The 26,585-nt window shown below is 37.4% G+C and overlaps 1 protein-coding gene and 2 long non-coding RNA genes across 3 annotated transcripts; 1 reads left to right on the top strand and 2 right to left on the bottom strand.

The window, feature by feature from the left end:
• Positions 1-2,473: 2,473 nt before the first annotated feature.
• On the bottom strand, positions 2,474-6,085 carry LOC137192235 (heat shock 70 kDa protein 12A-like). Its single transcript, XM_067602768.1, has 4 exons — positions 5,773-6,085; positions 5,210-5,434; positions 4,961-5,132; positions 2,474-4,738 (listed from the first exon to the last, which is right to left on the bottom strand). The coding sequence occupies exons 1-4, from the start codon at positions 6,052-6,054 to the stop codon at positions 3,708-3,710; spliced, it is 1,710 nt and encodes a 569-aa protein (XP_067458869.1). The 5' UTR covers positions 6,055-6,085; the 3' UTR covers positions 2,474-3,707.
• A 3,879-nt stretch (positions 6,086-9,964) lies between these two features.
• Positions 9,965-11,043, top strand: LOC137192071 (uncharacterized). Its single transcript, XR_010930497.1, has 2 exons — positions 9,965-10,063; positions 10,180-11,043. It is a non-coding gene; the product is annotated as an uncharacterized lncRNA (long non-coding RNA).
• Positions 11,044-24,119: 13,076 nt separating this feature from the next.
• On the bottom strand, positions 24,120-26,042 carry LOC137192234 (uncharacterized). The gene is made up of 4 exons (XR_010930544.1): positions 25,866-26,042; positions 25,632-25,733; positions 25,467-25,544; positions 24,120-25,332 (listed from the first exon to the last, which is right to left on the bottom strand). It is a non-coding gene; the product is annotated as an uncharacterized lncRNA (long non-coding RNA).
• Between the last annotated feature and the right edge of the window lie 543 nt (positions 26,043-26,585).

The following is a 26,585-nucleotide window of genomic DNA, read 5'->3' as shown; positions in this document are numbered from 1 at the left end:
CTCATATTGCAATAATTGAGCATTGAATATTTCATATATTTTATTTTATTTTATTTAAACATTGGACATCTTAAATGTTGTTTTCATTTAAGACCATGGGCAAAAGTTCCTTGCTGTTTCTTGCTGTAAGTGTGTTATAGAATAAATGGAAAACATTTTTTTGACTGAAATTCGTGATACGATCCAAACCGAGTTTTGTGATTCATTGCACCCCTAGTGTTAACATATCAGCTTTGTAAACTATATTTTGTATGTCGTGCACATAGATCAGAGTGTGTAAGTCAAGTATTTGATACATGCATTCATACTTTCTGATGTGAACCTACACTTTTAGATCTGTGAATGTTTTTAGTGTTCAGTCTTTCTAGTATTCAGCACTGATCTGTTCCTGTATCACATTATAAGCTCTGTGGTTTCTGTATACTAAGAAAATACATAGGAAACACATGTAAATCATGTGATATCTTGTCTGTTTTTGATGAGAACATAAATCTGTTGGCACAATAGAACAATACTATAAATTTGAATTTCACTTTGTTGGTAAAATCACACATCTGAACCACTCCACGGCTAAAATGAGCTCTTCTTTGTTTAGAAACAATATGTATATGCTAAATGTCTTTAAAGAAGCAGCCTTTACACCACTCAGAGGTTTTTGTTTTTAAAAGCAAATTGTTTTATTGGCATATAAAATTGCCCCCCACCTCCGATTTCATCAGATGGGGGACAATGATATAGTTTGATGCGGTATGTTGGTTTTCCTCCTGTCCTCCCCAATTTTTTGAGTCACCAGCCGCCACTGGTGTGGGGGTTGAATGCAGCTCATTTTTGTAGGATACAGCAGAAAGGCCTATATACATACAGTACATGATATACAAACTTTGTATGAAGTTTGGTGTTATTATCATTTATTTTACAATAATTATAGGTCTTATATTTATAATTCAGTAGTGGGATGACCTATGAGGGAAAAGGAGAAAATGGAGTGAGGGTGACAGTTTAGTGATAAAGTGCTGTAGAAAAATACCATAAAAACTAAAATTTGTAGCTCTGTACTGCAGTTTTTCCTTTATTAGGGCCCGAGCACCTAGCAGTTCGCTCACACTCTCCATTCAAATATATGAGTATTTTTCTGTGTCCAGCTGCAGTTACTTATTGTCTCTACACACCTGACAGTACACATGTCAATCAAACTTTGACCAGGTCATGTGGGTTAAAAGTCTTTACTTTTCTAAAAATAGACTTGATGAAAATTAGGAAATTAATTTGTTTTAGACACAAACTCACTATGCTTCCATATTGTCTGTTTCTCATAGTGCCATCTACTGTGCACAGGAAGTCTACCTTACAACACACATCATCAGGTTTGCATTATTTTGCATAGTATGTTCTCAACAATATAAACTACAACATGCCTTTATTTTGCTAGTGTGTTTGTTACTTTTTGGATGTTTTCTAGCTCCAAATAGCTTCAACACTTCATGCACTGTCCAAAAAACGCCTGCGTATGAAGAAGTCCACATGCAGACCCACCGACCACGTCACGGTCCAACATGCATGGGGCACAAGGGCCCGTTCATCGCTGCTTGCAGCTTTAATTTTGAAATGTTTTCTCCTTGCGTTTGTTACCTTTACTTCCTGTGTTTTCCCGTCTACCTCCTCCACTCACCACATGACAAATTATACAAGTAACATGTAACATAATAAAACACAAGTAAAACTTTAAATGCAGGACTTGTATTTGAATATTTTTATTTTACAGTATTGTGAATGCTTCTTCCATCACTGGGACCAACATGTTCTGCCATTGTCTTCCTCTCTCCCTTCTTGTTCTCTTTGTATAATATCATCATCGTTGTCATCATCGTCATCGGACAACAGAAAAGCAGATGACCTACAGGAGTTTTACACTGATTGCTTTACTTTCCTCTTTGTATTTTCCTTTGAAATGCGCTTTGTGACGACTCTGTTTCACTGTTTGTTGTGTGAGTTGAGAGGTGCAGTGATGGAATAATCCATTAACCTGTAGTGTACAGGAGGGGGGTCGTACATTTATAATACATTTTTTTAAAGTGTTTTTTAAGGTGTTTGGGACCCTTTACGTTGGGTGCCCCAGACACAGGCCTACTTTGTCTGATGGTAAAGCCGGCTCATCAAAGTTGTCTCACTTTGCACTATTTAGTTTGGTTTTTTTGAAAGAAAGAAAATCGTAGTATTCACAAAACAAAACAAAAAAATAATCGTAACGCTGAAATGTAGGTCAGACTCAGTGAGGACTGAACATGTTTATATACCATTTACATTGTGCATCAATGTTTGTTTGAGGCAGTTAAAGATGTTTTTTTGGTTTTACGTTGTGATCTCAGTGAAAACAAACTTTTATTTAGAGCTCAACCTAAAGACAAAAACAAAAAGATTAAAAACACAAAAAAATCTTCAAAGAAAAACTAAAGACTTTATTAGATAATTACTTCAAAAGAAAATATTAAAGTGATTCAGACATACATTGTTCTTCATCAACATGCAGCAAACAATATCAGCATAGACACTTTTATTATACAATATATGATACAAAATTACATTTTATTTTACAGTAATGTCCCCATAATTACCAGTTTGTTCATTTTTGTTTGTTTGTATCATAAAGATATTTGAATGATTTGTATATACATTCCAGTTCACACATGAATGCCAATAAAAAGGATCTTCATCATTCGTTTATATTCTTGGAACCACAGATTAGAGTTTGGTCAAGTGTGCAATACAATATTTTTCAATGACCACTTTCACACCCTGTTAAAATGCATCATGGGAAATATTCATTGGATAGAAGAAAAATGTGAAACATCTAGAAACAAATTTAACCAAACACACTCTGTCAGCAAGCGTTCAGAGATACATTTAAGAACACATCTCTAGTTCTCAAACAATATAACATATTAAATAATAAATAAATAAACTATGTCATAAACATAGCAACTGTCTGTGTGAACAGGAAAACTTGTTTATCAAACATGTGCACGCACAACTTCACAACAATGATGAACAATGATAAACATCACCTGTTCTACATTCATCTGCTTGTGCACGTACAGACTCATTTACATTAGAAATGCACTTAGAATGCCAGATATGGTCAACCATAACCCTTTAAAAGTCCTAGTCGCCTTAATTTAGAGTTACTTGTGGACAAAAGTAAAAAAACAAGATAAAGACAAAAAACCTCACACACAATGAGGTTAAAATACTTTAGAGTTCACATGTTACACACTCTGCACTGGGACAACAGACTGGAGGTAAGTCTAATGTGCTCCTGCATTGATACTGGTGTTTTACACTGTAATGTTTTCACTATTTTCATGCTTCATTTGTTGCCATACAATTATTCATCAATGGGGATAAAGAGCAAGATCTTTCCACCATTCAAGAGGGTAGTCTTATTATTATCATTATTAGGATAGGTTGATGTGCCTGTTGTCATAGAAGTGAGTATATGGATGGTTGATAAATGAGGCTCCTGGTGTTTACTGTGAGCATGGCATCATGCATCAAACAGTCACTGTTAGTGTCAGGTGTTTAATGTAAAACACCTAAATTATTATCAACTCTTTGTATGAAAATGATTCTTCTGATTTACCCAGTTCTAATCCAGATAACATTTAGCCTGTTGAGGAAACTGCTGCATTTTGGGTGCTTTCGAAACATCCTCATGCTTTTGTCATGAAGTCGATCTTGATTGATCCTTTTGACCCAGAAACCTTGTCAGTGGCTGTGGCTGTTATCTCTGTGGATCCAAACTTAATTTCCAATTTGACCTCACGCTTCATGCCACCTTTAGTATCAGGCATGCTAACATCAAATGAACCAACTTTCTCTATTCCCCAGTCATCCACATACTCTGGATTCTTTCTCTCAGTGCGATAAAATCTCAGCCTCATCTCTGTCTGATTAGCTCTTATTGGTGTAAAGATGTGCTCTCTGGTTTCATTCCAATCAACATCTTCACATTCTTCCACCAGTTTATTGAAGATATCCTTACACCAATCACCCTCTTCAGTTGTGAATTTCTTTTCTGCCTTATGCTTGGACTCATCAAACCTCTGAGCGACAGCAACCCCATAAGTGAAGGCACTTTTCCGGGATGCCACCACCTGTGGGTTTCTTCCAAACATTACGGCCCCCCTCATGATTGCTTCTTGAGCCCTAAAAGGGCACAGAACTTTACACTGACTACTAAACTGATCAGTAATGTGTCGACGCAGAATCATGCTTGAAGCATAACCTCCCACTAACAGAATGTACTCAACATTTAAATCTTTGTTCAAGATTTCCCTGAGACTCTTGGTGATGCCTCTCAGACTCTCATCAAAGAAAGACCTCAGTTTCTCTTTTGAGATTTTGATTGACCCATCATTCCAGGACGCACCTCGAACTTTATCAAAGTACTTTTCCATTTGTTGCCTTCCCTGAGCTAATGTTCCTAGGTTAAATGTGCAGGCGATCTGAACTTCGTCATCTACTTGTTTGAGATATGTGAAATCATACATCATCTTCTGAACCTGACTGGGATGTTTTTTTTCATATTCATCCCAGACACCATCAGAGAAGATTTCTTTGAGGAAATCTTTGAATTTCTTGTCAACAGTTTGTCCTCCCATATCATTTCCAGAGACCTTGTGCAGCTCCTTCAGGGCTCCTCCATCCAGCACTTCATGTACAGTTATGTCAATGGTTCCACCTGCAACACAGAGGAAGTGCTTAAAACTGACTAACTACAGCATTTGTACAACCAATAACTTCTTATACATTCAGACATTTTACTCAAAGCCAAACATCAGACAATAATGCTTCAACATACATATTTCTTGTCTGTAGAATTTTAAATTGTGCATGTTCTTGTGTGAGTAAACACAACCTTGTATGTGAATAAAGGTTTGTATTATTGTCAACAATACAGTACCTCCACAATCAACAACAATGTACCGTGTTCCTGGAGTTTGCTCCAGTGCGGCTTTGTCATGATTCTCTGCTATGAAACCTTCAGCTGGCAGCTTCATACACCAGACTGAGGCTGCCTCTGGTTCCAGTGCTATCACCAGTCTGTCATCTGTTCCATTGGACACAATACCAGCCTAGAAGAAAAATGAAAAGTCATTAGTTTCTTTTACTATTTCATAATTTCAGTGCTTTCTGGAGAAAATGTGCTCACCTTAGTTGCAGCTTCTCTCATGAACTGCTTAGCTGAAGAATCCCAGATCGCAGGTACAGTCAGCACCCAGGTGAAATCAGAGGCAATGAACTTCATCCCTGCTGTGTTGACACTAATGGTTGTCAGTGCATCTTCCTTCAGGTAACTCAGAGCTGCTGTGAAGACCTTCATGGCATTCATTGACTTTCCGTTTGCAGCTTTAATCGTCACATCCCTGTCGAGTTTCTGGTGATGATTGACAAGATGTTTGTTCATATACACACAGTTCAGTTTATTAGGTTCACTGAGGTTAAATTAATTTAGTCCAACACAACAGCCCTGCAGTTACTTCTACCTTCATGAAAATTCTGTTTTTTATTCCCTCTTTCCCTCCCAAAAAACTTAATGCAGTTTTACAAAAAACACAAAACATTTTGTACTAATTATCATTACTATACAGACCCAGATATTTTTAACAATCTGTACATGCATAGTCGTCCTTTATTCATTTACTTGACATAAGTATGAAACTATCTTATTCACAATTTATGGTACATTTAATTATACAGATCATTTTTACTCACTTTGCCATAGAGGGCCATCTTGAAGGCTTCAAAGTAGTAGTGTTGCTTTGCCTCTTCTCCACACATCTTGATATATGCTGCTCTGGCTTCATAACCAAACTTGATAAATTCTTCATCTTCATTGAACAGGATGCAGGTCGGAGTCTTTGGGGTATCCAGTCCCAGCTCTTTTCCCCACCGCTTCAAATTGGGTTCAATCTGATCCTCACTGGATGTTAGACTGAAAGCATATCCACTGTACGCAGTGCCGAAGTCTATCGCTATGATATATGAGTCACCCATTGTAGAAACAGGTCCAGCTAGTCTAAGTGAAGAGAAAGTCAAAGTGCCAATGAGCAGCAGTCAGTGTATTTATTTGTTTTCTCTCAGTAAGCTCCGCCTCCTGGTTTTATTGTATTTGATAATTTCCTCAAACTAGATAAGAAGGAAGTAAAAGCTGTGTTAAGTTCTTGTTTAGCAAATGTCTCAAATGTCTTTATGAAAGATTGAGTGGAGTGAAATACTGCCTGCAGATTTGAATCCGTGTATCATACAAACTATTAAATTTCAGGACAAAAGACAGAAATAAAAGCTACTTGTTAATTTTTTGTTAAATGAGTTTGATAGCTCTCTTTCTGTCTCTCTTTCTGATGAATCCTTAAATATAGAGAAACAACTTGATGATGCAGCATCAGATTAATGTACATACATTAATCTACTTGTGGAACGTACAAGTTATTTAAGAGAATTTGTGGCATTCACCTTTTATTTTGTACTTAGAATTTACAAACAAAATAAACTAGTTCAGACGAGTCATGAACAGACAGTCAATCATGTTCCTTCACTGGATGCTTGGGACATTTTCCCACATGACATCAAATCTGTTGACATGTAGAAGCAGAAAATCTGAGTCTGATTTTAGAGGCTCAGTCTGTTCATCAGAGATCACTTTTTACTGCAACATTAACCAAAACCTGCAGGCTTTTATTTGAGTGTAGATACATGTGTTAGATACATTAAAAGAACTTCATTGTATCTCATATCTCAGACAGCTTATAATATATAATAATAATAATAATAATAATAATAATAATAATGATGATGTGCATAAAGCCAGGCCTTATTATAATTCTCAGCATCTACTCCTTGTACTCCCCATCAGACCTGCTGCACCCTCTCTCTATCTTTCTCCTCACTGAGAACATATTAGGGTGTTTGTTGAGTCATCATCACTGATCATGGTGGTCAGAGTTCAGATTGAGATACTGGTCTGTGTGGCTGGGTCTTACTCCTTAAGAATGTGTGTTCATGTAATAGGAAAAAGGAGTTTACCATCCTCTTCCTGTTCATCTGTGAACGTGATGTGTGGGTGGCTGACATGTGTGGCATGCAAATTATTTTGGGGATCCTAAAAAGTATTACAATGCTCATATAATGTGTGAGAGAGAAAGGCAACAACTTCTGAATACAGTACACAGATGGCATGTGATTCATTGGACTGGTTAAATATCTTGATTCCTTTCTTTCAAAATTCAAAAAAGTCACATATAAGTTTCAGTGTTCATAGCCACATGCACCAAGGTCAGTGATTGCTCCACTGGACATCAACAGTCTGTTTCCTCCACTGAATGCTGCAGACAGACAAAGATGGTATCCCCTGAAAAGACTCTCCAACTCCTTAAACTTTGTGTCATTCCCCCTCAGGCTCTCTGACTGCACCAGCAGTCAGTTGAGCAAAAGTTCTATTACTGGGGAAATATCGCCATCTGCAGGTCTACCATAACACCATCATAGGGGGGGTTGTGTGTGCTGTATTTTATTCAGTCATGTCACCTCTGTGAGCAAGCTTGGACAAGTAAGGAGGGAAAATGAGTGAGAGAGGTAAGAGGAAAGGACAGGAGAAAACCTGTGGATCAGTAGAGGAAGCAGGACAAGAGGTGGAGAGATGATAAGCTGAGTGAGAAAGGAGTGAAAAGCAGAAGCTAAGAGAAGGAGAGAGGAGAAAAATGTTTGATGAGGAGCGAGGAGGAGAGGAGTGGAGAATTCATGACAAGAGGACAGAAGTGGAAATGTGGATTTGAGGAGTAAGGAAGAGAGAAGAAAGGGAGGAAAAGAATGAAGGAGAGAACAGGAAATGAGATGTGGAAACGTGGAGAAAGCAGGTGAAGAGGAAGAGCGACGAGAGATGAAATTGTGTTGAGAAGAAAGGAGTGAAGAACATAGGTGTCAGGAGCAGATGTACAAGAATAAGATATGCATTTAATCTTTTTTGCATCTTAACTTGATCAGAAATCCTAATACTTTTTTTTGTTTAATATTTCCTCTTTCAGTGGAGGACATGAAATGAGTGCAGTTGAGAGAGTGAGAGTAGTTAAGAAGAATAGAGGAGCAAAGGGCAATAGGTTTCAAGATGAGTAATGCTGTTTAAGCCAAATTCCTACCATACCTATCTTATGTAACTTAAGAATAGTAATATCAGACTATTGTTGCCTCTTTTTAGGTGGCAGGTGTGAAAATTAGTCAACATTTGTTGTGTTATGGTTTCAGAATGATGAAGACAGTTGGAGAACAATTAGATGCAAAATAGGATGTAGGATACAGAACGATGTTTTTCCTGGGTAACTATCATGTTTTTCCCAAATGATATACAGATTTTAAGACATTTTATTATTTTAAATGGCTTAAAAAATAATGCATATAGCTGCCGTAAATGGGAAAGAAATCCTGGGGAGTATGCTCCTGGACCCCCCTTGGTTTGGGCTAAGCCCCGAATGTTTACAACGTCTGGCTTCACAACTTCTATTATTACTCACAGGAAGATCTTCCAGTTTCTGATGCCTGTGAAAGAGTTTCTGATGTCAAAACGTTAGTCAATAAACAGGTAATACCTCTATCACCAGTTGTTATTCAAATGGAGCTTATCCTCATCTACCTCTATGCCTGAGATCCAGAAGCTCGCTCCTCCTCTCATCATCCAATATCTCCACCCCTTTCTCCTCCACTCCAGGTCCAGCACCAGGTCCAAGATCACCAGAAAGACACACAGGCCTAAACTGAGACATTTTTCCTTGCAGAATATTGAGACAATCAAATGAAAGATTCTGTAAAATAATAGTTAAATGTATAATGTCAGCTACTAAAACAAACAGCAGACTGTTCATCCAACTTGTAGTTATGCTCTCCAACAAACAGACTGCAGTTACAGCAAATATGTAAATATATGTGAGATAACTGTTGTATATTTGGTCCGCTGTTTTCAGTATTAAATGTCTAACCTAAATATTATTATATTCCTCAGAGGATTGAGATAATGATATAGGCAAGTGAATAACATTATGCATATTTTATACTCAACTTAATGTTACAGAAGACTGAGCTAACATGCAAGCAAAATAACTCATCAATCAGCTCTAAACAGGCAAAGGATAAAAGTAAAGAAATACATCACGTGGGTATCATAGTTTTCCATACCTAAGGGATGTTATGTTTACACATAACTGTAAATATATCTCTTAAGTCCTCTTACCTGATGAGTTGTGCAGTAGAGCGTGAGAAAAAAAACGCTTCCATCGCCGGGCTTCTGGAACTGGTTGTGAATCTGGTGGCGGGATTCTAGGTTACTCACTGTTTATCAAGGATAATAATAGATGATGTGCATCTTCTGGTCTACAGGTAGGTGCAGTTTGTCTGAAGCATTATAATGGTAGTGACAACAACTGATAATGGCCATTTAATGGGCTGATAACTGACAACTTCGGATTCAGCTGTAAAAACAGGGTCAAAATTCATACTTGTAACTTCAGTATCACACACAGTGTGGGAATTTAGAGCACTGAGTTTCACAGATTTTTGCTTTGAATCTGTAGGCTGGTCTACACAAAAGCACAAAGTGTCTTAAATCTGGATGACATGACAGCTCCTCAAAAGTGAAGTCAAAACATCTTGATCGCCCCCTGGTGGCTGGTTGCAGTAAATGTCATAAATCCCGCCTCCTCCATGTTAGCGGATTGGACATGAGCCAAACTAAAAAAATCTAAGTAAACGTCCAATAAGTTTAAGGGAATATGAGAGACCTGAACTCAGCAGAGAGAAATAAAACAAACACACATTCAGCATCAGAAACACTCACAGACACTAAATAGACCTGAGGTTAACACTAGAACTGAGGTTAAACACAGGTTAAAAGCTGATGTTGTGTTGCTGTGTTCAGTGCTGTGGACTGGGAGTTCTTCACCATCGGAGAGGAGAAGTTCTTGGTGGTGGCCAACTCTCATGATGGCAGCTCCTACTCTCTGAACAGCGTCATCTACAGGTACGTACATGCTGTTGAAGGTTGGAGACGAGTCTGACGGTGACATCAGCTGTTGCCGGGTGGTAGATGATAGGTGGTATAGGTGGTATTATTATTTCTGTTCTTTGTGTTTACAGGTGGCAGGGCTACGAGGGCTTCGTTCCAGTTCACAGTCTACCAACGTTCGGATGCAGAGACTGGGAACACTTCAGCACCGACGAAGGTTCCTTCCTCATCTACTCCAGCGCCACCTCCAGGCTCAGCAAGGTCTTCAAACTCAGGACCTACTGAATCACAGATCCTCACACTCTGCTGTGGACAGATTTCATCGACTTTAAAACCTGTTGAAACACTGAAAACCTGCAAGACTTGACCGTCATCATCACCTCAGTTTCTCAGGTCTTCAAACTTCATTTCCAACTTACCACTTTTCACCAATGTCCACTTCAGGGCTTGTTTCAGGGCCTGTTGAGATTTTGTTCAAGCTACTTCCTCTTCAGGCTTTACAAGTACTACAAATAATAATAAACATTATTTATATATTTTCTCAAAGATGAAAGTTGAGTCATGTCAAGCTCTGCTGATAAGGACAGCGCCCTCCAGTGGAAGATAAACTCCCCAAAAATGATTTAATGAGAAGAAACGTTGGGAAGAATCTCACAAGATGTGACTCTTCAGAGCTGGAAGGTTTCTAACATTAACAACACACAGGTCCATCACAAAGGCCAGTCCATGTGGCACTTTCCCATACAGGTGTACAACCTTTAAAACCTGCTGAAATGCTTCAACACATATTTGTAAAACCAAGATTTAATGGATTCAGACTGAGGATTTAAACTCTAAACAACAACTTCAGCGTCTGTGAGGAGCTGATCAACGAGCAAAACCATCAGACTGCTGAAGAGATTCAGATTCATGACGGACTGAAACACAATCTTTGCTTTGTAATTGTTGGTGAAAGTGAAGTTTTGGATTTGAAGTTTAAACCGGACTGTAAAACATGAAGCTTACCTTAGTTTTTATTCTCATTTGGTGATTTCTCACCAAAACTACAAAGTCAGCATTCGACCTATAGATGCTCGTTTTGTCCATTTGTCCAAAACCAAAAGATATTTATTTGAATCGTAGACAAAAAAGTTGATGTAAGATAATTATTTGCTTTAACAAGAATAAGAGTCAACAGACATGTTAGCAGCTCTGTGAGGCTTTAATTAGGCACAGTGGTACTTTAAGCTAAACGCTAACATCAGCAAACATAATGTTTAACCTTCACCATCTTAGTTTAATGTGCTAGCATGCTAATGTTTTTCAGGTATATACAAAAGTAAATTATAATTAATATATAACATAATATATATATAACATAAATGTCTGAACCAGATTTCATGAGAATCCATGAAATAGTTATTTCAGTCTGGACCAAAGTGGTGGACTAACAGACCGACATCGGCTTCCACAGAGCTACGTTGCTAGCATGGCTAAACACAGTGATATAACGACAACATCAGTTAGTGTTTTAGAGGGAAGCTGTTTGTCTTTATCATGTGTTATCGACTTAATTTAAGCTTCAGATTCAAAGATGATAAATCTGCAGTCTTCCAATACTCACAAATCAAGTTATAAAAGCCTTTTGATAAAAACATGTTCAGACCATCTAAAGTAGAATATATCATCCTGCTGTGATGCAGCGTGTTTCTGTAAAACCAGAGACACGGCTGCCAACTCTCACGGCACACGTCCATTTTCTGTGATCACAAGTGTTCAGCTGACACCTTGGAGACGCCTGATAGACACAGGTGTGAATGGCGATGTGTCCATTTGTGAAACGCATTTTAAAACTAAGTGCCTCAAAGACGTTGGACTTTCATTTTGAAACACATATAACACAGTTTGTACTGTTTAAGCCAACAGAGCTCAGGGTTTATGTTTGTGTCCTTCACACACTTTAAAACATGTGATCAGTGGACAGAAAGACTCTCAGGTGTCCTCACAGGGACAATAATGGACTCAGAGGAGGACATGTCACCTCATGATGGACTGTTTATCTGGACTGAAGGTTTTTACTTCCTGAGGAAGCTGGAACGCAGCACAAGACTCCGTTTTTGTCTTTTTTAATATTATTCTGTAGCTGAAGTGTAATTTATTATTTTAATGTTGTTGGTCAGAATGATTCTCAAACTTCAGGAAAACGTACTGTTTAAAATAATAATATGTTTATAAAGCATCTTTTAAACCATACACACACATATATAATATTACACTTATTTATTATAATTATAAGACGAGGAAAGTTTAACTTTTGTGTAAAATTGGGACCAAAAATGATTTCATATTGTTTAACTGTACAGATAATTTTCTGTTATTGTGCAACAAACAACAACAAACAACTCTTATAATATTCTTTCCAACATGTCTTAGTCATTGTCATACCTTTACTGAAATCTGATGGACAGCACATGCTGTGACATCACAGCAACAGCTGCAGTCTGCTGCCCTCTGCTGCCTCAATATGGAATTACACTTTAAAATCTTTACTGTAAGTCCTCCTACATAGTATTAATAATCAGTATATAAAGAGTTAATAAATGGTTTGTGGCATACTATAATGCTGTTATAAGCAGATATTTTAAGTGTTTATTAATGTTCAGTATCTATTATAACTTCTCATATGAAGACATATTTTATATTATTACGGCTTTGTTTTACTATATTGTTGTTCATAATTTGTTTATACAGCAGCAAACGCTTGTGTGTGTCCACAGGAGGAGTTATAGTTGTTGACTGATACATTAATAACCACTTATATCTGCTTACAGCTACATTATAGTGGGTTATAAACCATTTATTAACTGGTTATAGACTGATTATTAATGATAAATTGAGTAAATAAATCCTTTCTTGTACAGTGATGGCTGCTGAAAAGAAACCAAACTTCAGTTTTTTTCATTTTACTTACAAAGTAGAGACAGTTACAGTCAATAATGTTCATACTAATCTTCATCTTTAGAACTATCACAGGTCAGAAAAGGTGTGGTCACATTTTGGTTTTTCATTTTTTGTTCTTTTCATGTTGGGATGAAACTACTTCAATAACACTCGGACACAGAAAACTAAGTGACCTTCATCATCATCATCAGTTTTCTGTCTACACTCTAACAAACACATTAAGGTGTAAATCAGAGCTGTTAATGTGTTTCTGTGTCATATAAGATACTGTCATCATTAACATCATCATCATCATCATCATCATCTTAATAAAGCACTTTTACTACACAGATAATCTTAAATCTCTGCATGTGATGTACAGATTCAAATGTCAGTCCTGACTGGTTCGGCTTCATGTTTATCATTAAAATAAAAACGTTTACATTTTCAGTTCACTTGTTCTGTGCTGCTTTTGGACACTTTACACATTTAAACCAGTGGCGTTGTTTCCTCTCAGATATTTGAGATTGGATGCCTTCAGAAATTGTTTTATTATTTTATTTTCACAATATTTATTTTAAATTTGCCTTATCAATATAATCAATATAAACAGAAGTCACTTTTCTGTGTGTTTTTACTGCCATCTTCAATCAGAGATGGAATAAATACTCAGATCCTTTACTGCAGTAAAAGTACTAATATAGCAATGTAAAAATACTCCATTACAAGTAAAAGTCTTGCGTGACAATTCCAACTTAGGTACACACTGATGCTTCAGTATTAATAATCTAATGATGTCATATATAATATAATATCAGTCAGAGGGACCAAACCACTACTTTTAATGTGCAATGCCAAGACTATATGTCAGATGTGTCTCAAGGTTGCATTGGCAGTAGCAGATCTAAGGACTCAGTCTAACTTACCTATGTTACACCTGACCTCACACCTGACATAGTATCTAAGGCATGCAAAGGTTATGGGGGAAACAGACTACAAACTGACTATGGTACCAGATGGAGTGAGTAAGCAGTAGTGCATGCTGAGGTTGTGGGTACAGTACACTACGCTGATACTACCACGGTGGCTCCTCCCCCCTTCGGTGTGGAGGCTGCTCCACCCAGGGTGTAGAAACGGCTGAAAGCTTGGCCAGGGGGAAGGTTCGGTCATCACCGCTGTGGTTTTGTTTCCCATCTTGCTGGCGAGGTGGTGGGCACCTGGGAGGTCCTGTTCTGCTGTCCATCCTGGCGCAAGGCATCTTGTTACCTTCCAGCGCTAGGTTGGCGTCTCCTGAGGTGTGGATCCACAGGACTTTGTGCCTTGCTAGAGGGCACAAAGACGACGGGTGTTGATCAGGTTTGAGGAATTAGGTTCATTGAAAGGACTAGATCTCTGGAGGGAAAATGAGCCTCTGATCTAGGTCGACTCACATCTGCCAGTCCCTGGCTGCATTTAGTGGGGCCAGATCAGGGTTTGAGGGGCCAACCTTCAGCTTGTCCCCCTCCCAAACAAACAATGGTGGGTGTCAGCGCACATCCTGGTTAAAGGGTTCGGCGTTGATGGAAACCCTCTTGCACTCAAGTTTATCAGCTACACACCAAGATACAGAGAAGTTGTGCTTTGTCAATCATTGATTATAAGTGTTTTGTTTTGTTTTTTACTGGTTGACATACAGTATAGTTATGTGCATATTGATGAGTTTCTTCTTTCCATTAAACACATTTGACATCTGTTCAGAGATTTTCTGTGAATTATCCACAGTAACGTGCAAACTGTCTGGACAGACACACTGCTGGTTAGTTTTTAAATGTGATTTTTCAATGCTGTGAGTACCACACGTTAAATCCCATCAAGATCCGGCAGCAGAAATATAAGAGACACATTTCCACAAACACAGCAAATAAAACCAAAATAATCTGCATGTTTACATATTCTAAGAGGTTTTCGGTGTACCAGTCCTCTAATAAACTGAACCAGTGCACATCAGCAGATGCTCTGTTAATTTTGCACTAAACTATATTATTCATTAAATTAGCAGAAGATTAAACGCTAACCTTTGAATGAAAACACATTTTCAGCACTGATTCACCATTTGAAGAGCAAAGTACAGTAATACAACACTGAGCAGTTCAGTTTTTGGCCACATGAGGGCACAAGTGTCAAATCTATACTTTATTGCAGCTTGAAAATGGAAAATGAATATTGGTATTAATCCCAGTAAACCTGTGGAAAGTGTGAGACTTTCAAATGTCTTGTACTAACCTTTACAGTAGAACTTATAGTTCCAAACAGTTTGTTAATGGTGAAACTTTTAATGTTATTCAGATCAGATAATCACATCTGTTTGTTTCACATACTGAGGCATCATCAGCAGAGGTGTGTTTGAGTATCTGTGGAGTCTGCATTTACTGAACATCTCTCTCAAAAATAATAAAACATGTAACATATCCAGCTTGTTCGTTTCTGCTGTGTAAATGTACCGTCTGACATGACATCAATCAATCGATCAATCGAAGTTTATTTATATAGAACTTTTCCAACAAATCAAATGCAATTCAAGGGGCTTAACAAGAGATTGACAAACCGCAGAATTTAAAAATGAATTTAGAGTGTAATGCGCACCAAAACAACTAAAAAACAAAAAAAAAGTTAATTGAATAAAACAACAATAAAAGATGGATAGTTAAGATAATACAGATAATACAAGCAATAAATAAAATTATGTAAAAAATAGATTACAGTAAAACAGTAAAATCTTGATCAAATAAAATAGAATAAAATAAATCATAATGATGATGATAAATAAGCATAAATAATAAAACAATAAAATTATAAAACACTACATGAAAGCCAGACTAAATAGATGGATTTTAGTATTTTCAGCTGCTCTCAGATCCTCTGAAGGTTTTTGTTCTGCTTTGAGAAGCAGCTAAAAGAGAAGAACCGGAGGATCTGAGGGGCCTTCCTGGTTCATAAACATAAAGCATTTCTCAGAGGTAGTCTGGTGCGAGGCCATCAAGTGCCTTATAAATTATAAAAGAATTTTAAAATCAAAACCAAAACTAACAGGTAACCAGTGTAAAGACTTTAAAATAGGTATAATGTGTCCTCCTGGTCTTAATCAGCACTCCTGCAGCAGAATTTTGAATTAATTGTAGCTGATTAATTGTATTCTTCAGTAGACCAGTAAGGAGAGCGTTACAGCCGTCTAGCCTGCTGGTTATAAAAGGGTCTTTCTGTGTTGCTCAGAGAGAGAAATGGCCTCACTGTGGAGAAGTTCTTCAAATGATAAAATGCTGTTTTAAAATTGATCCCTGTGGTGCCCTTCAGGTAATCTCATAGTGTTTAGAGGAGTGGTCATCTATAGAGACAAAACATTTTGTCCTGCAAAGATATGAAGTGTAGGAGGATGAGGGCCAGGTCGCTGTGACTTGTACCGATGCCAAACATGTCAGCCCACCAAACCAAACAGGAGACATCTGGAATATTGGGAAAGGGGCGAAGTATCACACACACACACACAGTGCAGAGACGTCCACTCAAATTTGGTCAAAGTCCAAGATAAGTGAAATTGAGAGATGTTCCATTCTTCTTCAGGATTTGCGATAGCCAAAGAGTCTGGTAAACAGGATGAACCTTGTCACGCAACACAAACACATACACACACATACAGCCTGTCTTCAGTTTGAAAAGGCATGTCATATCTCTGACTACGTTGTTTTTTTTTAATTTATTTATTTTTTTTTATTGGTGATATTGTTGACAAGACATAGTGGGAAGGAAAAAATAAATAAATAAAAGACAAATCAAGCAAATAGACAAACAAACAAAATAATGACAAACAACAGCAATGACAACATCATACTACAATGAAAAAGACAGTAAAATGTAGAAAGTGAATGAAAGTGAGAGAAGAAGAGAGAGAGAGGAGGGGGAGAAAGAAAAAGTGAGAGCGTCAATAATTATAATAATAATAATAATAATAATAATAATAATAGTAATAATGATAAAGATATTTAGTTTCTAAACAACAATAATTAGCCTATACGTGTTGGTGATATAATAATATATAATATAATGTAATATAATATATATGTATGACTGGGATGAGGGAGGGAAAAAGTCAAACAAAGAAATAAAAACAAAAATGAACAAAAAAAAAACAAAAAAAAAAAACAAGGATGGAAAGGAAAAGTGAATTAAATTAAAAAATAATAATAATAAAATAAGTAAAAAAAAAAAAAAAAAATTGTCTATTATTGGTTGGGTATGTGGTCTGATATGTGGTCATGTACGTGGCTCTGGTTTTGGTTATTGATTTGGATTGAATTCTGGGTGGAGTTTTAGGGGATTAATGAATATGGTCCATGTTTCCTCAAAGGCTGATTTATTGTTTGTTTTGCAAGCTGTTATTTTTTCTATTGAGATGTGTTCTGTGACTAGATTGGTCCAGTGAGTGATATGGCAGGAATGTTTGGATTTCCAGTTTTGAAATATTATTTTCTTGGCGATAGTTAGAGAAATCAATAACGGGTTTTTGTGTTTAGTTGGGATTGTGATATGTGTTAAGTCTCCAAGCAAGCAGAGTGATGGGGATGCTGAGATTCTGCAGCCCAAGATACTTGAGAGTTTTTCTGTGACTGTTATCCAAAATGAAAAAACTGGCTGGCAAGACCAAGTGGCATGAAAATAATCATCTATGTGACCCAAGGTGCATTGTGAACAGATATCTGTATCGATCAATCCCATTTTAAACATTTTTCCTTGAGTGATGTGTATTCTGTGGATGGTTTTATATTGTATTAGTTGTACATTTGTATTGGTACTCATGTAGAAGATGTTTTTATTGATTTGTATCCAGAAATCAGGGTCGGGAGATAGAGCCAGGTCCTTTTCCCATTTTGAGGTTGGGAGTGTTATGGAGGTGTCTGACAATGAAAGAAGTTTGTAAAATTTTGAAATTATTCTTTTGGGGTTTGTAATTTTGAGGATTTCTTCGCTTAATTTGGAAGGTTGTAATGTGTTATTGGATATGTTGATTTTGGATTTAATAATAGATTTTAGTTGTTGATATTGGAGGAATTGGTCTCTCCCAACCTCTGGATAAGTGTATTGAATGATATGAACTGGTTATTTTCAAATAAGTGGTGGAGATGAGTGATTCCTTTTTGGTGCCATGATGGAAAGTGAACAGAAGTGTTGTACAGTTGTAAATCCGGATTGTACCAAATCGAGGTGAACCTACATGGTGCCGGTGATGATTTGGTGATTTTGTGGGCTTTCCACCAGGCTGTCAGAGTTTAGGAGATTGTGATGTTCTTGTAGTAGTCTTGTTTCTTGATTGATTGTGGTAGGAATGGGATGTCTGTGAGTGAGGTGGTTTTACATTGATTTTGTTCTATCTGTAACCATGGTGTACTGTAATTATCTTTATGGATCCATTTGAATAAATATTGTAGTCAATTTGAAAAGAAGTAATGAAGGAAGTTTGGTGCTTCTAGGCCGCCCTGTGATTTTGTGCTCTGTAAGGTTGAAAGTGAGATTCTTGGTTTTTTATTTTTCCAGTAGAATTGAGTTGTTAAAGAGTTTAAAGTTTGAAACCAGTTGTCAGTGGGGGTAATGGGAAGTAATGAAAATAGGTAGTTGATTTGTGGAAGGGTTTTCATTTTAACTGTTGCAATGCGTCCAATAAGAGTAAGTGGTAACTTGGTCCAGCGTTTAAAATCATCTTCTATGTTTTTCAGCAGAGGGGTGTAGTTGAAGTTAAACAACTCTGACAGCCTGGAGGAAATATTAATGCCTAAGTATTTGATATTACCAATGTGGAGTGGGAGAGAGGGATCTTGGGCTGCAGAATCCCAGGCATTTGCGGTCAAAGGTAGAATAGTGGATTTGTTCCAGTTTATTTTATAGTGTGAGATTGAGGAGAAGTTGTTGATTATTTTAATGTTTCTTGTAATGATGTGAAAGGATCTTGTAGGTGTAATAATAAATCATCTGCATATAAGCTAAGCTTATGTTCTGAATCAGTATATTGTATTCCTTTGATTTTATTGTTTTGTCGTATGGCTGTGGCGAGTGGTTCAATGAAAACTGCAAATAGAGATGGAGAGAGTGGACATCCTTGTCTGGTTCCCTGGTGGAGTGTGAAGCTTGGTGAAGTGATCCCGTTTGTGGTACCTGTGGCCCTAGGTGAAGTGTATAGTGTTTTCATCCAGTGGATGAATGACTCTCCGAAGCCAAACCTGTGGAGGGTGGAAAATAGAAAAGTCCAGTTTACTCTGTCGAATGCTTTTTCTGCGTCCAGTGATACAGTTATGGTTTTGTTGTGTTTTTGCTGTGATGTATTGATCAAATTAAAAAGTCTATGGATATTGTCTGAAGCGTGTCTATTCTTGATGAAGCCTGGTTGGTCGGGATGGATTATAAGTGGAATGACCGTTTCTATTCTGGTTGCCAATGTTTTTGTAATGATTTTGAGGTCTGTGTTAATTAGTGATAGGGGGCGATAACTGGAGGGGTGGGTTGGGTCCTTATTGGGTTTTAAGAGTAATCTCATTACGGCGGTGTTCATGTGGGTGGGTATAATGGAGGTAGTTTTAATTTCTGTAGTTACTCTGAAGAATAGTGGTGATAATATGTTCCAGAAATGTTTGTAGAATTCTGCAGGAAAACCGTCTGGTCCAGGTGATTTATTGTTTGGCATTTTGAGTAGAGCTTTATGTAATTCTTCGAGGCTGAGTGGTGAATCTAAAAGGTGGGCTAAATCTGATGGTACGGTTGGTAGGTCCAGATTACTTAAAAAAGTGTCTATTTCTGATTGACTGGGTTTGTGATTTGAGGAGTAAAGGTTGCTATAAAATTTATGAAATATGTCATTGATTTCTTGTGGATTATGTGTGACTGTACCTGTGGAATTGAGTATGGATGGGATTATTGCTTTTTCTTTTTTGAGTTATAATAGATTAGCCAAATATTTACTTGATTTATTATTGTACTGAAAGTTTTCATATTTGAGCTGGTGGATAATGAATTGTGTTTTCTTGTATATGATGCTTTCCAATTGGGTTTTAAGTTGAGCTAATTCATTTTGTTTTTGTTCACAGGGATTGCTGGTTAGTTGGTGTGTTAGGTGTTTGATTTTTGTCTCTAAGCTAGTTTCTTGTTCCTGTTGCTGTCGTTTCTTATGTGATGAATATGAAATGTTTATTCCTCTGATGACTGTTTTTGCTGTTTCCCATACAAGTGATGCTGAGATCTCTGGAGAGTCATTCATCTCCAGAAAGGATGCCCACTCTTTCTGAATTAATGTGATGAAATCTGGATCCTCCAAGAGTGATGTATTGAAACGCCATCTTGTGGGAGACTTGATATGTGTTTGAGTTTTTATCGATAAGGAAACTGGAGCGTGATCACTGATTATGATTGGATGGATTGTGTTTCCTTGGATGTGCTGGGAGAGTGAATTACTTACAAGAAAGAAGTCAATTCTAGAGGAAGACTGATGGAGAGAGGAAAAATATGAATATTGTCTGGATGATGGATTTTTCATTCTCCAACTATCGCCAAGTCCAAGTTCCTTCATGTATTGTTTAATAACTTCAGTTGAGTGCCAGGTTCTTGTGTTACCGGGTGTGCTAGAGCGGTCGGTTGTAGGATTGATAACAGTGTTGAAATCTCCGGCTATTATGATGTTTGCTGAATTGTATAGTAAGGAGAAAAAATTATGGAAAAAGGATGGGTCATCATTGTTAGGGCCGTAAATGTTTGCAAATGTGTATGTTGTCTGATTAATAGATGCATTAACAATGATGAATCTTCCTTGTGGGTCAGTGATGGATGAGTTATGGATGAATGGAATGTATTTATTGACTAAGATCGAAACTCCTCTTTGTTTTGTGTTGAGTGTGGATGAGAATATTTTATCAAATTGTTTGAGTCTAATATATTGTAATTCAGAGTTTGTAAGGTGGGTTTCTTGCATAAAGCATATATCAGCTTTTAATTTTATGAGATGATTGATGATTCTGATTCTTTTAGTCTGTGTACGAAAGCCACGTACATTCCACGTAACCAGGTTGAGTGTCTGCATGGTTATGTGTTTGGTTTATCTTGTTTTGAATGAAGCATAAAGAAGAAGCCAGTGAAGGAGGGGGGAGTCGAGTTTCGAGCTGGTTGCTATAACTGCCTTAGACTGTCTAGACATAACGGTGAATGGTGACAATAACATAACATGTGAACATTAACACACACACACACACACACACACACACACACACACACACACACACACACACAAAAATGAAAATTACGAGAGAGAGGTAGATTTTTTGACTCCTCTGTAGGGTCACGCAGGCGGTTTCCTTATTACAGAGGAGCGAGGTCGGGAGTGAGGCTTCAGATAATCAGGGTTTTTATAGTTAGATGTATGAGTCTAGTACTGTATTTTCAGAAGAGCCATGGCGTGATTTTGGATTTGCGAAATAATTGTCCGTCGATATACAGTTTGTCCACTATTATTGATGCACGTCTGTTGTTTTGTCTGTTTTCTTTGAGAATGGGGTACAGTACTTTCCGGCGTTCGTTTATTTCATGTGGGTATTGTTCGCTGAGTCCAAATTATGTTCCTTTAAGTTCCCTTCCTCTGCTTCTGACCAGTTCTTTTTGTTTGAAGTGTTTGAATTTTGCGATGATAGGCCGGGGTCCTTTGGTTGATGGTTTTCCGAGGCGGTGTACTCTGTGGAAAGTGATGTTTTGTACAATGTCGGGGGGGATTTTCAGTTGAGTTTTCATGAAGTTTTTTATGAGGTTTTCTGGGTTGTCGGGTGTTTGTTCGGAGATGCCAGAGAAGATGAGATTGTCGCTTTCAGAGTCTTATTTTCTTTGGAGATGGCATGTATTTGTTCGTCGAGAGTTTTAACGGTGGTTTGTAAGTCCTGGTTTGGTTTTTTGTAGTGTGACCATGTTGTGGTGGGCAAACTCCAGGTTATTGCGTATGTCTTTAATCTCTTCGTGTAGTGATACTAATAAGTCCAGTTTTTTGTTTATGCTTGCTAGCACACTAACCTCAACTTCGGTGGTTTGTAGATCGTCTGTGTCCGTTGATGAGTCTGTCTTTCGTCTTTTGGTGCTGGGTTTGGCTGAGTCTGGCTCCATGTTGATCTGCCGGTTGTAGTAGTCGTCGATGAATGCTTCAAGATCCGTTATGTCCTCCACTGTAAAGATGTACTGGTCCGGGTTGGTGGTGACAGATGATCGGTGAATGTAACTTGAATCAGGAGGTGTTTAAATCTTTTGTAAATCCTGTAAAGTTAACGTGTTTACTCAGTTCATTCAGCAACAGGTCGCCGCCATGTTAGATCTCGCCTCCGATGTCCGACTATCGCGGTGTTCGCACTCACACTGCCATCCGTCTCGCCTCACCTGACCACGTTGTTAGTAGGGCCGCTGTGAATAAAGAGATTCCCCATCTGACATCTGTGTCTCGACCATCTGATTCCTCTGTTATCCTGCTCTTTCTGCCACAACAGAGTAAAACCAGTTAAAAACTATTCCAGACAACCCAACATGCTCACTTAATCTATCTAAAAGAATCTGGTGGTCCTCAGTATCAAAGGCAGCTCTCAGGTCAAGTAGCATCCAGAAACTTTTATCAGGTCTTTCTCTGTGCTGTAATGTGTCCTAAAACCTGACTGAAACATTTCTAATCTAGTGTTTGAGTTTGAAAACGTACTTAATTGATTAAAAACTAGTTTCTTTTTTTCTTTGTTTTAAGACATACTTGAAAAAATATGAGACTATCATTGAATGTCAGGAGATAAAAATCACAAACTAATGTGGAAACTGAAAGGTCTTTCTGTCAGATGAATGTGTGCTAACACACCTTTGATTTTGTTCTTTTAAACCACATTGTTTCCACCAACAAGTTTCTCTTGTATTTTTTCAGTCAAGGTTGGTCTCTGGAAACTTAAGGACATGTCAGATAAGAATAAGAATATTATGTAAAGTCAGTTTTAGAAAAAAACCTGTTTGTTTAATCCAAATTAATGTTGTATTTTAAAGAAATAATTCCAACATATATTGGTATTAATCCCAGTAAACCTGTGCAAAGTGTGAGACTTTCAAATGTCTTGTACTAACCTTTACAGTAGAACTTTTAGTTCTGAACAGTTTGTTAATGGTGAGACTTTTAACGTTATTCAGATCAGATTGTCACATCTGTTTGTTTCACATACTGAGGCATCGTCAGCAGAGGTGTGTTTGTCATTCAGGACTTCACTTTTAATAATTCTTGCAGTATTGTAAATCACATCTTGACAGGACCATGTGATATTATGTCATCAAAACAATACGACAATATAAAACAGCAGAGTTAAGAAAAGCAGTTTAATCATCAAGATATTACACTGACAACAGAGTCCACGCTCATGACCATAGGCACCTGAGCAATGGAGCAAGTGGAGTAAATGCATCCCATTGTTCATTTAGGCAGAGCAAAGTTGTGGTTTTGTTGTCCCACTTTTTGTCTTTCTAAAAATAAACTCATCATCATACAGTCCACGCACAAAGTGATTATATTTAAGCAGTTTATATCATTGGTCATTTCACTATTTTCAGCAACTAACAAAAACAAGTAGAAACAGAAAACAACACACAGAAAACAAAAAGTCAAACATTTTTGGACCATTTGAGTTGGTTCAGTCCAACCTGTCACTGATTGATTGAGCAGACAGACAGAGAGGAGCTTTTCTCACAGCTTTTAAGTGTCTGAATTAACAGTCAAATGTTCAGCTGTGGATAGTGACTTATTTAGACTCCTACAGGCTACTCTGCTTTAGTTTTAGTTTTAGTCGTCAGATGAATGGAACTATTATTAACAAGGATGCATCATGTATGATCATGTAATGATCTCTCCTTTCATCCAGCTGCTCTGCTCTGTGCTTCTATTATTATGATTATTTTCTCATTTTCTCACACAGGCTAAATGAGAAGTGAAGGTTTACTCTAAGGGGGGTTTACAGTAAGGTCTGGTCCTCAACTAGAATGGCCCTTTTCAGTCTTGAGGAGTAACCATCACCTTCTTAGTTGGGCATTAAAATAGTCCTTGATTTGAGATAATATCGGTTAAATTAATCTGCTTTTGAAGTTATGATTATTCATTCCTGTATAATGTCACAACCACATCAGCTAGTGGTGCTAATAGCTCCCACTAGAACCTGTGCGTAAAATAAACTTGTGGGACTGGAATTAGATAGTTGTTGTGAGTCCATATCATTTGTGCTTTGTTGCAGTTGCAGATGCCTTGTGAGTATTGAGAATAGCAACCCTCAGCTTTAACATTGTTTAACCAGGTTTAATTATCCAAATCATATCATGATGTGTTGTAAGACTGTTTCATTTATATTAATTGTTTGTCCTTGTTTGACCTTGAAGATGGCCTAGTAGCCTGCAACCTGCTAACATTTTAGGCTACATAATGTTTTTATAAATATAATTTCAAATATGAAATAGTCATTCTTTTAATAATCATTTCCTGTTCTGATCCACCAAAGTATAAACTGTTCTTGATGTATTCTTGGTTTGCATAGCAGCCTCAATCTAACTAATCTAGACTAGTGCAGGTGGCTGTTTCTGGACTTCATCCAAGAAGTTAGGTGGTATAGAAATGCAGGAAATTTGTTTTAAAAATTTTCATTTTAAAATTACAGTTTTTTCTCAAACTCCCCTGCTGAATATGTCTCTTTTCAAGTTTGCTCCCCCATTTTAACACATAACCAGGCAGCCATGTCTCTGACCACAGTTGAGAGCTCTGGGAACACAACAGGACAAAAGCTGCTCTAAAATGAGAAATAATGAATGGAAAGCACAAAGTATTGAAACATTTAGATCAACTCTGCTGCTCAAAATCTGATCCTGCTCAATGTGTGATTTAAAAGTTCATCATAAGCTTGTGAAGTCAGTGGCCACATTTTCAATCAGCTTTTATACTGGGCTCATGTGTGACAAGAAATAAACAAGACACTGTTTTTTGGTGTAGTTCCTTTCTGAATACAAATCATTACACCAAGAAATAAAATAAAACATTGCAGGTTTTGGTTCATGTTGCAGTAAAATGTGATTCCTGACAAACACATTGAGCCTCTAAAATCATAAAGATTTCCTGCTTCACTGCTGAATTTTCTTTTTACTTGTCAGCAGAAAATGTCCCAAGCATCCATCCCAGGACGGTGATTCTTCCAGTCCGGCTGAAGAGGAGGATTGTTTAAAGCCATCAAACAACCCAACCAGTAGCACTCAGAGGCCAGATGTGTGAAATTCACCCTCACATGCTAGGGGACTTGATCTTCATATGCAGGGAAATAAGTCTATGTGGGAGAAAGTGTAACTTTAAATGTTGAGTCCTGCAAATTAAAGATCAGACATCACATTGTTCCATTTTATCTACAGATGTACTTGTGTACCGTATTGTTTCAAAAGATGTAACGTGTATCAAACATACCTTGAGAACATCTTCTTTCCTGCTGTGGAACAGAGTCATTTGAAGATTCTGAATTGTTAATTGTCTGTATTCTTTAACCTGGAACAAAAGACAAATGCTGCTTACAGAAGTATAGTAGAACAAGCTTAATGATCCACTTTTAGACAAAAGTCTTCCAGTCAATACCTTCTGAAGTGTCCATCCCCTGCTGGGCTCAATCAGTCCAAACACTTCAACTATCTGCTTCTTCTTTTGTTCCATTTGGTTTGATGCATCTTTAAACATTTTCTATAATAATCAATTTAAATTTTAGCCACGTAAATAAATGAAACAACAACAAGAAATTAAAGTCTGCAACTTTGAGCAGGAATTGAGTAAGTAGACTACAGAGTAATGTCACTTCAGTAGACTGCTCTGTACCTGAATCAAAACTTTGGTAGACTCTGAGCTCACATCATTTGATTTCAGATAATCTTTGATTTTAGGCCACTGCAGCAGTCTCAGATTGTCAAACATCTCAGTCAGTCTGGTTTTACTAACTGGGTTGTTCATGCTCTGTGTCTCCTGTCTTTATTGAAACAGCCAGATGTTCTGCCATTCTGTATGAAGATTAAATATAATTTTGAATCTTTCTTAGTCAACATAAACAGCATATTAGAATCAGTAATTTCATCTCTTTGCATGTTCAGTACCTGTCATTGAATGAATTCAGTTCTTCCTCTTTTTGTTTCAGAGCAGATCTGTGGGGTAAAAATGCAGCATGTGAAAAAGCCTCATGTTATTATTCAACAAATAACGAAGCATCAACTGAAGTAACGTTTGCATTAATGATATAACACGCTGAATCACCAGGATTACTCAAACTACAGTGAATTTAAAGGACCAATGTGTAGAATTTAGTGGCATCTAGCAGTGAGGTTGCAGGTTTAAACCAACTGAATACCCCTCCCCTCCCCCTCCCCTTCCAAGCATGTAGGAGAACCTACGGTGGCCATGAAACTCATAAAAAATGCAAAAGGCCCTCTCTAGTGCCAGTGTCTGGTTTGTCTGTTCTGGACAACTGTAGACACATGGCGGTACAACATGGCGGGCTCTGTGGAAGAGGAGCTGCTCCCTCTGTAGATATAAAAGCTCATTCTA

This window comes from Thunnus thynnus, chromosome 11 (genome assembly GCF_963924715.1).
Source record: "Thunnus thynnus chromosome 11, fThuThy2.1, whole genome shotgun sequence".
Taxonomy (NCBI): Eukaryota; Metazoa; Chordata; class Actinopteri; order Scombriformes; family Scombridae; genus Thunnus; species Thunnus thynnus.
The sequence above is the reverse complement of the archived record's forward strand: the minus strand, read 5'-3'. Positions and strand labels throughout refer to the sequence as shown.